Source organism: Papaver somniferum, unplaced genomic scaffold, assembly GCF_003573695.1.
Source record: "Papaver somniferum cultivar HN1 unplaced genomic scaffold, ASM357369v1 unplaced-scaffold_131, whole genome shotgun sequence".
Taxonomy (NCBI): Eukaryota; Viridiplantae; Streptophyta; class Magnoliopsida; order Ranunculales; family Papaveraceae; genus Papaver; species Papaver somniferum.
In genome coordinates, this window is record NW_020622270.1 from 255,905 (window position 1) to 267,923 (window position 12,019).

At 34.5% G+C, this 12,019-nt stretch overlaps 2 protein-coding genes and 1 long non-coding RNA gene across 3 annotated transcripts; 1 reads left to right on the top strand and 2 right to left on the bottom strand.

Moving 5' to 3' along the window:
• The first annotated feature begins 293 nt into the window (after positions 1–293).
• Positions 294–848, top strand: LOC113332305 (keratin, type II cytoskeletal 2 epidermal-like). Its single transcript, XM_026578864.1, has 2 exons — positions 294–366; positions 520–848. Exons 1-2 carry the CDS (start codon positions 294–296, stop codon positions 846–848), a joined length of 402 nt encoding a protein of 133 aa, XP_026434649.1.
• A 299-nt stretch (positions 849–1,147) lies between these two features.
• Positions 1,148–2,941, bottom strand: LOC113332266 (protein C2-DOMAIN ABA-RELATED 11-like). Its single transcript, XM_026578839.1, has 2 exons — positions 2,822–2,941; positions 1,148–2,173 (listed from the first exon to the last, which is right to left on the bottom strand). The coding sequence occupies exon 2, from the start codon at positions 2,144–2,146 to the stop codon at positions 1,631–1,633; it is 516 nt and encodes a 171-aa protein (XP_026434624.1). The 5' UTR covers positions 2,147–2,173; positions 2,822–2,941; the 3' UTR covers positions 1,148–1,630.
• Positions 2,942–7,605: 4,664 nt separating this feature from the next.
• Positions 7,606–11,283, bottom strand: LOC113332383. Its single transcript, XR_003351473.1, has 3 exons — positions 11,155–11,283; positions 8,375–8,482; positions 7,606–7,893 (listed from the first exon to the last, which is right to left on the bottom strand). It is a non-coding gene; the product is annotated as an uncharacterized LOC113332383 (long non-coding RNA).
• Positions 11,284–12,019: the final 736 nt, after the last annotated feature.

A 12,019-nucleotide genomic window follows, 5' to 3' on the forward strand; every position in this document is an offset into this window, starting at 1 on the left:
GGGTCATTTTGTATGCATTTTCTTCTCTTTGCATTTTCTTGAACAGGCAACAGGCTTAAAAGTTCTAAATATTTGTGCTGACACTATGGCCAAGAGAGGTTTAAAAGTTCTAAATACTGATTTGGTCCCTGCAGTTTAAAACAATTACGTATCTTTAGAATAGAGTTGGGGGGGTATTCGAATAGCTAAAAAAAACCCTTAAATAAAGATCTTGGTAGAGAAAAAGATAATACATAATCTCATTGATCTAAGTTGTTATACCTTTTATACTTTGAAGTGAAGAGATTAGAAGAATGGCGAAGAAAAAAGCAGCAGCGTTTCTTATCTTGTACCTGATGTTTTCGTATTTGTTCATAACAGTTTCAGGTATGTATATACATTCTTCTCTCAAAAATAAATTTTGTTAAAGAAAAACAAATTTCTAGGGTTTAATTTTGTTAAAAAGAAACAAACAAAACAGAAGTCTTTGATTCGTGAAAACAACAAAACCGCTAATTGTTTATATACATATGAAAACAGCCGGTTTCAGCGGTGGTGGTGGACGTAGTAGCAGTGGCAGTAGTCGGGGAAGTAGTAGCAGTGGCAGCAGCAGTCGGGGAAGTAGCAGCCGTGGCAGCAGCGGCGGAAGTGGAAAGGGTAGTGGCAGTGGTGCACGCAGCAGTGGTGGAGGTGGAAAGGGTGGCGATGGTAGTTACTATTCTCCTGGAGTTGGTTACATCCCTTATTCTCCTGGAGTTGGTTACATCCCTTCCCCTACTAATGCTGGAAGCCTCACAAATAACCATCACAAGGGTAATGGTGCATTCCCATTGTTTGCCACGCTCACCGCCGTTGCCCTAGTTATGTAATTTAGTACTCTTATTTCAGGATTTTCAGTTTTATTTGGTACAAGTAGTGTTTAGGTACTCGCCTACTGTTTTTGGCTGTGGATAACTTGAAATCGCAAATACGATTTTCCAACTTGTGAAATAATTTTTTCTTTATGCCTTAAAAAATATGCGAATACTGAGAGTATGAAATACTAGTAGATGAAAGCCAAAGCAAATCAACCGATTTCTAAAAACACCAGTTGTTTTCACAGAAATAAGAAAGAAAAGATATTTAAGTAAACAATTATTAAGAGGAAAGGAAATCAATGGAAAATGAGTTACAAAATCTGAACAATACAACTAACCATTACAAGGAAGCAAGTGTTACTTTTACAATCTCATATCAACCGCGAATGGTGAATTCTCAGTCATCTGAAACCCAATTTCTTTCTAACTAGAAAGAAAATGAGAAGATCAGGTCATAACGGTGACTGAAAGGGCACTCACAGCAGCAATTTTTCAAATGCATAAACTGGCAAAATACATCACGACAAAAGAAAACAGTGCTTCTGAAAGCATGAGTCGAAAACCATAATGGTTATATCGAATTGTTCTTTACAGAATACATAAGCACATACACACAACTAGTGGTTAACAATGGAGGCACCAATTCACAAACACAACTTGATTCCTACTCATATGTTTAACCATAAACTCTCCCGTTAAACCCAAGTTAAGCTGGAGTAGTTAGTAATCAACCAAGTACACAACTCTAACTAGTAGTTTAGGAACCATCAACATCCCCAGTGTGATTCTTTTCATTAAGAAGGGACAGGAGTAGTTGGAAGTTGGTCTTCAACCCACTTAAGCTTCAGCTCAAGTTCCCCAGATTCTACACCACAAAGTCTCAACCAGACATCCTGCACAATCTCCCCATTTACACAACTTACATAGCTCTCTCTAACTAGACAGTTATCACTATCAGGGAGTATTGTCCTTATCTTAGTCGACTCACCTGGGCCAGCCTTTATTACTTGTTTCAGCCTTGCTGCGGCTGCGATCTGTTGAAGGTTTAGGTGTGCAGTTCCCATTTTGTCATCTGATTTGAACCGATCTTTGTCAAACACCTCTATGTTGAGAACACCAGGCGACTGAGTAACATTCAAGCTCAGCTCCTCGTTCCAAACGGGATTAAGGCAACTGTTGATAACCTTGGTCTTAACAACCTGATTACCCAGCTTGAGTACAACATAAGGATCGCTGGTTCTGAAATCTCGAATAACTAGCTGCTTTCCTTGGACTACTGTCACTTTTAACACACCAACTTTCTCTCCCATTTATTTGTTCCTTCTAAGACATGAAACCTATAAAATCAAGAATTAACAAACATTGCAGAAAACCCCAAACCAAATACAATTCGAGGAAAATGTTACTTTTATCGAGAACGTGAATATCCCCTTACGAAATACCTTAAAACCTACACAATTGTGATTCTAAACCTAGGTTGGATGTACTGTAGTGATAATTTCAGCAACCAAAAGAGATAGACTCACAGGAGCCATTCCAGAGTTTCCCTGTAGATTTTTTTTACTGCCGAACAGGGTTCTTTACAATAAATCACAATATGTATATAAAATGATTAATGGCCGTATAGACAATTACATTATTTTCTCAGAACAATTTGCCTTATCGAGAAAAAAAACCCGAGCAAAAAGAAAAAATTCCCGATAATTGTATTATTTTCATGTAATGAAATTGCAAATAAGTCTGAACCCTTACATCAATCAATATGTGATAATGAATAAATGAACCCTAGAAACACCGATTCAAGTGAAAAACAAAAGGTTGATAGGTTTACAGACAGTGCAGGACATGGAAGATGATGATAATAAATATACGATTTGAGAACCCCAATTTACAAATTCTTAACAAAAATCGATTACAAAATCCCCAATACATAAGAAAGCGAGAAATTACTGTACAGGAAGGAATAGAGTATGAGAAATTCGTACCTTGAAAATGGGGATTTCGGTCAGCAGCAGAGATTGGAATTCTTAGGTTGTCTGAGATTTTCTGATGTTGAGTGGAGTTATGTCCGAGGGATTAACGGGCCTGGGCTTACAAAGAGAGACATTTCTTCTTCCGAAGGAATGAGTTTTTCTTGGAATGATTTTTTTAGGGACCATGGTTTTTTTGAGGGGACCATGGTTTTATTAGGCTACATTCTCTATAGTGATAAGGGGTGTCCTAAAATATTGAAATGACTAACCTACCCTTAACATAATTTAATTTAAAACCAACCTAATAACCACCTATATATATAACCACCACCTCCGCCCACCACCGCCGATTACCACCACCACCACCTCCGATTATCACCACCACCAACCACCGATTACCACCACCACCACCGCCCACCACCGCCGATTACCACCACCACCACCTCCGATTATCACCACCACCAACCACCGATTACCACCACCACCTCCTCCCACCACCACCACCGCCTCCTATTTAAGAAATGTAACAACATCAATGCAATCACAATTAAATTCGGTTACATAATAATTTTATCGAGTATAAAAGACGCCAGCCGCAACCTGATTCTGTCATGGGACCACTCCGGAGGTATTTTCTAACAAACCCTTCACTTTAATTTGATTTTGATTTCTTCAATCGAGTATAAATCATCAAAATAGGGTTTTAATAGGAGTTACAGAGCCATGTTCGGTTAGGCCGATTTTCCAAAAAACCCTAGTTTACTAACCGAACTTCTTGAAAATGAAGAACATGAAGAACAGTTCGGTTCTATTGGATTTAAAATTAAGTCACAGAACTCTCTGTTCGGTTGTTTCGCAAAAAAATTTAAAGCTACAAAGTAACCGAACTCCACCCTTAGAACCGGAAAAAACAAATCCAATCTAACCGAACTGTGTTATTGTGGCCACTATGTTAAGTTCCAAAATAACCGAACTTATCCAATAGAGTTCGGTTTGTTCGCAAAAACTTTTAAAACTACAAAGTAACCAAACTTAGCCAATAGACGCTGGAACTTCACTTTTTTTTTGTTTGTTAAGTTCGGTAACTTCACAATTTTATCGCAGAAACCGAACTCAGAGTTCGGTTGGTTAGCTGTTAGGTTCAAGTTTGCGAAAGAACCGAACTTTGTAAACTTATATACTCTTATATTACGTAAAGTTCGGTTAGATCAAAAGTGCATTCAGTTTTCGAACCAACCGAACATAACGCTGTAACTCCTAGAAATTCTATTATTTGAGAGTTCGGTAACCTGAGTGTTTGGAACAAGAAACCGAACTACACTTTCAGATGAGTTCGGTTACTTGTTCATCTCATGGGTCAACCGAACTACAGCTTCAGATGAGTTCGGTTACTTGTTCTTCATATAAAGTAACCGAACTGTTCAAAATCCAGTTCAAATCCGGATCATTTTGAAGATTAACAAATATTCTAGGAGAGGATGGAGATGAAGAATCAGATGAGTTTTCATCATTTGAATACTCAAACTTAGTGAATTGGAAAAAAAATTTATTTTCCATGTTTTTCTCCTTCATCTTCTCTAACTCTACTCTCTCAATAATTCAACTCAACTAATAATAAACCCATCTTTTAATTTAATCTCACTAATTGTTTTTAACTAAATCATTCACTAATAATAACCTAAAATTAATTAAGAGGGTAGATTAGTTATTAAATAAATAACTAGATATGGGGTGACCTAAAATTACTTCTAATGTCTTTACCCAAAATAAAACCATGGTCCCCCCAAAAAAACCATTGTCCCCAAAAAATCGCTCTTTTTTTGGGGAAAAATGGTTTCGTCCAAAAACGCCTCAAATGTACAGATTAGTCCAGTCCTAGTTGACTAGGTACAAATTAGTCCAAAATTTGTGTGAAGACACTGCTATCCTTCGCGCGCGTTTCATAAAGCACACATTCGGCGAATGAAAACAGTTTGCAACTAACACATTAAGGGTGAATGTGACATGTTTGTTCAAAACAAAAAAACTGAAATTAAAAACGGAAAAATAAATTATTTCATTTAGCAGAGAGAAGAGAAAAGAAGATCATAGAAAACAAAGAAAACAAAGAGAAGAAAGAAAAACTGTAACCTAGCTGAGAAAACCCAAATTGAAACCCTAAATTTTCATAATCAAATCCTAAATCTTCATAATCAAACCCTAAAGCTTCATACTCGTTGATGATTACAGTATATGGTGACTGGGAAAAACCTGTTCAAAAGAGGAAAGCAGAAGAACTATCGGAAGATACAACATCAGTTGAAGAACAAGAAATTTCAAAATCACCAGGTCATGAGACAAGATCAAAATCTTAAAAGAATGCAGCAGTTTCAACATCAACTGTAGTAAAAAAAACTGCAAAATCATCACCATATAAGAAGACATCAAAAACTTCAAAGTCATCACCAGTTAAGAAAGGAAAAGATAACAAATATTGGTCTTATTTTTTTGTTTTAAAGCTTTTTTCCCATCATTTATGTTACTAGTGTACAAATATGTGCACCAGCATGTTGTTTCGTCTTCATATGACCGGTTGTGTGTGTTTTGAAGCCTTTTTCTCGTCATTTGTGTTACTAGTGTACAAAACTATACACCGACATGATGTTTCATTTTATACGATGTGTTGTGTGTGTTTTGAAGCTTTTTTCCCATCGCTTGCGTTACTAGTGTACATAACAGTACACCAGCACGCCGTTTCATCTTCAAATAACATGTTGTGTGTGTTTTTAAGCCTTTTCCCCATCACTTGTGTTATTAGTGTACATAACTGTGCACCAGCATTTTGTTTCATCTTCATGTGGCTGGTTGTGTGTGTTTTGAAGCCTTTTTCCCATCACTTGTGTTATTAGTGTACATAATTGTGCACCAGCATGATGATTCATCTTCATATGGCCGGTTGTGTGTGTTTTGAAACTCTTTCCCCATCACTCGTGTTACTAGTGTACATATATGTCCACTAGTGTGCTGTTTCATCTTCATATGGCCTGTTTTGTGTGGTTTGAACCTTTTTTCCCATTACTTGTGTTACTAATGTACATAACTGTGCACCAGCATGTTGTTTCACTTCATATCCCCAGTTGTTTGTGTTTTAAACTTGTTTTCCCATCACTTGTGTTACTGGTGTACATATAAGTACACATATGTTGTTTCATCTTCATAATCAAATCTTTATTCAAAATCAAATCTGTAAATAGTTCGATTACTGGTGTACATATAAGTACACATATGTTGTTTCATCTTCATATCACATATGTTGTTTCATATTTATTCAAAATCAAATCTTTCAATGAACTTGTTATGTTATAAAGGCTGACTCTTATGGGGGAGGGAAAGGATGAGCGGAAAAGTGGGTCCACGTAGGGCGGGAAGAATATTTATCGTAGTGAGAGAGAGAAAATATAAGAAGAATATGCGTTTTATTTCAGGGATGTATAGACTGTTCTGTGGGCATGAATGTTGTTTTTGTTAGTTTTGTTGTGGTAGTGTGCATATTTTTATACAAGATGTTATTTCAGGGGTGTATGAACTGTTATGTGGACATGGATGTTATTTTTGTTAGATATGTTGCAGTTGTGTACATATTTGTACGACAACATGCCATTTCAGGGGTATATGTACTGTTATGTGAGTATGAATTCTATTTTACCTAAATTAGTTGTGGTTGTATACAAATTTGTACACATGTATGACATCTCAACGGTGTGTGGGTTATTTCTTCCGCGTGCATGTTATTTTTGTTGGATTTCATTAGGAGTATACATACTTGTATGACATTGTATCATGTTATGGGCATATGATCTGTTTTGTGGTTTTAAATGTTGGATTTTTTTTCATTTCTGTAGGTGTGTACATACTTATGCACTGTTGTATCATGTCATGAACATATGTCATGTTTTGTATGAGCATGTATGTTGGATTTGTAAATGTTATGGAGGTGTTTACATACTTGTACACTGATGTATCATGTCATGGGAGTATGACATGTTCTGTGGTTTTGAATGTTAGATTATGTCATTTCTATAGGTGTGTACATACATGTACACTTCTAGTATCATGTCATGGACATATGAACTTTCTTGTGCGAGTATGAATATTGGTTTTAAGATTTTTGTAGGTGTGTACATACTTGCACACTAGTATGTTATGTCATGTATATATGAACTTTTTGTGGGTATGGATGTCACGGGTTCTATAATTTTCAAAGTATGGATGTCAAGGTATACATGCTAGTACACTGGTAAGCTATCTCATGGATATATGACATGTTTCATATTTTTTGAAGTTGGATTTGTCTTATTTTTGTAGGTGTGTATATACTTGTTGGAGATGGTAGCATCAGAACATGCAAAACCTGTCGGTGGTCCTGCCAAACTGTAGAATATCGCAGAAGATAAATAATACCAAGATTGGCGTGCGAGTAGGAAAGAAACAACTTGATTTATGTTTAAAACCTGCTTAAGTTTTTTGTAACTTTCTTAAATTTTTAACAACTATGTTTCTTAACTTTCTTAAACAACTATTATTACTTGTAAAACCTTGAATTAATCTTATTATTAGTTTGAATATAGATGTTTTGAATGCAGATTTTTTTCAGATTTACATGGTATATTATAAGTAATTTTTTTTCATGTGTACATAATGGTGACATGATGGTGCACATCCACTGACAGGTTAGAAAATCAAAGTGTACATGATGTTGAATATGTACTGAGATGTTATAACATTATTCATACCTGCATAAATAAAGACACATGTACTGAAGTAAAAACCAATCTGAATTCTTAAAATAAATAAGATAGTAACATTCATTGTAACAGTTTACATGAGAAAAAAAGTACAAAGTCGTAAGCAAGAATGGTAGTAAATCATCAACGAAGATGCAAGTAAAGCACTCAGTGCACATCATAGTTCTTCTTCACTTCTCTCTACCAATTTCGACGCGTTGATTTCTTCGTTTTCCAAATGGAGTCCTGGATATGTGACTAACGATTCTACCTATAAGATATTTTACCCGTCTCTTAGACATCAACATGATTATCTTCAACCTGTAAAATAAAACATATGCATCAATGAAATGATTTGGGAAAAAAAAGAACATAATGTTGCAAAACTATGCGCAGATTCAAAAATAATAAACACGTGTACAAATATGTATACATTAAGAAAAAGCATGTGTACAACTATTTACACTTAGTTGCAGAACTATGCACATCTTTAAAACAATCAACCTGTTCACATCCATACCCATAGAAATGCCATATATAAATGAGACCGGAAAACGTGCACAATCATATATACACGTACAACTTGAATCGTGTACCTAAGCAACAATATCACTACCCATATTGAATAAAATTATTTTGAGCTTATGAGTCCCTAAATTTATACATACATATAAATTCAAATAATACCCAATGAGTCTAAAGTGTGACATATTATCGACCCGAATATCATCCACATCATTACTAGGGTTAACTATGCTCAAAATAAGGTTTCAAGCTCAATTGCAAAGGTAAAGAAACTTACCCTAGTGACATCCACCAGTTATGAATGGAATAATCAAGAGGTAATCATCTCTTCGTCGTATTCATGTCCAACCATCTTCATTAACTGCGACCAAATGATTCATGCACCCTAGTAATACCATTCATAAAGTCAGAAATATGTACAACTATGTACACATTAACATTAACATGTGTACAACTATATACACCCAAAAAATATGATCCCGAAAATCTTAAAATTAAAAATAAACTCAAAATAATCATTACAGAGCATACAAGTGTACAAATATGTAAACCTATATAGAAACATAATAAACTCTAGCGTACATACTCGCAGGACATGCAATCAATTCATCACAAAGCATACTAGTATATAAACATGTAGAATTATACAAAAATCTAAGTAATCAAACATCCACACCCACAAAACAGATCATAATGGTGTACGACTATTTACACACCTATAGAAATCCAACATCCATACCCCTAAAGCATGTCATATAATAGTGACACACCACAATGGTGTACAACTATGTACACACCTCTAAAAAATCAAGTAATCCAACATCCATACTCACAAAACAAAACATAAAATTATAAGAGAGCATACTAGCGTATAATTATGTACACATCTACAGGAAAACAACAAAAATATAGCATTAATTCAAACAAAACAAACAATGCATTCATCACACATAATGTTTTAGTATATAAATGTGTACGCATCTCCCAAAATATGGATGAATACTCACCATGATTCAAAAAAAGCATACACAACCTGCTCAGACTTGGTTCAGACCCTACATATTACAAAAAAAAAACATATATGGTGTATATTAAAGTCTATCACTTCAACAAAAAGTGTTATAGATCACACGCTAAAGTTCACATTTTATGAACACTTGTGGTCTTTTCAGGGCTAAAACTCAAAGACCATTGATATTATAGTGTTTGTGATCTTAGACATAGAGACCTTCCTATACATCTCATACATTTGAAAAAGTGTGATCTTACAACTGACCATTTGACCACTTTTCAAACTTTATTTTGTGATCAAAAATCTGTCTATTAAGTTTTTTGATAAATTTTAAAAAACAATTGCAGTTATTGTGGCTTGAACCTGCGACCTCGAACTATATTAGGGCGAAAACTTTTATTGATAGAACTTGTATTCATGTAATGATCTTTATATCATTATGTTTGGTCTTTAAATTGATAGACTCAGCAGACTCAGTACAGGTTGTTCTGATGTAGTAAGACTCTGCAGAAATGTGTATTTGATTCAGACATGGAATGAATTGAATTCAAACATTGCTTCCTTTATATATAACTTTCTGGATTTGAGTTACAGGTACCGAAATGGTATGGGTTACAGGTGCAGAAATGGAATGGAATATATTGTTTGTATAGGGTAGATTTTGGGTTGAAATCTTAGAGGAAAGATCACAACTTTTAGATCCTTGTCTTTTAAAAACCTGTCATTAGATCTCTACTTTTCAAAACTTTATGTTCTTTGCATAGGGTAGGATCACACTTTTCATTGCAGGAGAGTTGTTATCTATAAATCACCCTTTAGATTATACTGGCAAAGATCACAGACAGCTAGTACTTAGATCACACTTTTTAAGAATGATCCATGTATGTTTTTGTTGTAGTGCATGCACATGCTATATAAATTTAAACACATACTAGTGTGCAAACATGTATACCTCTACAAAAAATAACCAATTATAGCATCATACCCATAGAACATTCCATCCCTTCATAGAAAGAACATACTAGCATACAAAAAATTATGCACCTGTATAAAAACCTAGCAAATTTTAGCATTCATACCACATGACATGTTATATGTTCATCATAGAGAATTTTAGTGTATAAACATGTCCACATCCACAGAAAAAATGACAAATTCTAGCATCCATAACCGCAAAACATGCCATGCATTCATCGGAGAGCATGCTAGTATAGTGTACAAGTATGTACATATCTACAGAAAAATAACAAAAATAGAGCGTTGATTCAAACAAAACAACATATGCATTTACCAAAGAGAATTTCAGTGTACAATATGTATACAACCTTCTTAGACATGGTTGATACCTTGCGTATTATAAAATACATATATAGAGAACATATACAGTGTATAAAGTACACATGTTACATCACCATAAAAAGATATCAGATACTCTATCAATTAGAAATCATGAAATAAAATCAAACGAGTTATAAAAGCACACAAATGAAGAGATCAAGAGATCTAAAAAAATCACATATAATAACAGAGGTAGCTCAAGAAAAATATGAATCACATCTGAAATTTCTAAATATAGAATCCACTAACACAGAGACTTAAAAGCAAATACATCTGAATCACATTTGAACATACCATATAATTTATTCTTTGAATCAATCTTAAAATAACCATAAACTGAAACATATACAGTGTACAAGAAAGTACACGTTCTGTTTAATCAAAAACAGAATAAATCAATCAATCTATCAATTAATCGCCATTAATAACTTTGGTCGTGTTATAAAAAACATATATGAAGAGAACAAAAACATCTTAATCATGTATATGTAGATCTCAAAATCGAAAAACTAACAAAGAGCAACAAATTTATGAAGAAGAAATGAAAATAAAATCAGAATTGCATGAAAATCAAAACTAAAAAAAAAAAAAATCAAAAAGATCTAACAAAAGATAACAAATAAAATCGATTTCATACCACGCATTAAAAAAAAGCACAGTCACAAAATCGAAGAAGTAAAACAAAAGATTAACGATGAAAAACTAACCTGAGATCAAAATAATCTAATGAAGAAACAACTTAATCCTCCAAAATCTCTCTATATCTTTGTTTATCTCTCCCCTTCTCTCCATATTTCTCATCTTCTGATTTGAAATCTTAGATCCACACTACATTTGAAAAAAATTGTTCGTATATGGAAATTCTGAAAGGGTAATTTTGGTACTGTGAAAATCCGAGATATCCATGAATCGGTGTATTTTTGGACTAAATCGTCCATATTTGGACTAAATTGTTGGAGGCGGGGCTTTTTTGGACTAGAGAGTACTAGGCCTGAGATGGGTGGACTAAAGCGTCCCAAGCCCAGCAACTTTGGAATTAAACGTCAATTTCTACTTTTTTTTTGGACCATTTAAATTTGAAGGGAACCCTTCCTTCATTTTAAGTAGGTCATTATGAAGCAAAAATGCACCACCCTATCAATATTTATTTTTTGTGACTGGCCAAAGTGCCCTCCATTAGTTAGATAAGTTAATTGATTATTAGTTTTTGGGTTGGATATATGTTTTGAATTAATGTTAGTTGAAAGACTTTAAGAGCATCTCCAATGCTAGGGTCAAGGTCTTAAATTGATCAATAAGTCTAGATTCACCGTGATTTTTTCACGGTGATATCACCAACAGACACAGAAATGGAGGGGCCCACCGTAAATCAAAACCCCACCCCCTATATATCTCATGGTGGGTCCCAGGGGTTTCTCTCTATCGGTGATTTCACCGTGAGTTTTTCACGGTGTGTCTAGCACAACCGTAAATTGATATGACGCATAGGATTTAAGATTTTTTCTACCAACTTTTCATCTCCAACAGGTGGAGGTCATAAAAGAAGATGACATGTGCATATGGGGACCAAGT

Coding starts and splice junctions, on each gene's coding strand:
- LOC113332305 (XM_026578864.1), top strand. CDS start 294: ATGGCGAAGAAAAAAGCAGCAGCGTTTCTTATCTTGTACCTGATGTTT. Junction 367..519: donor TTTGTTCATAACAGTTTCAG/GTATGTATATAC, acceptor ATATGAAAACAG/CCGGTTTCAGCGGTGGTGGT.
- LOC113332266 (XM_026578839.1), bottom strand. CDS start 2,146: ATGGGAGAGAAAGTTGGTGTGTTAAAAGTGACAGTAGTCCAAGGAAAG.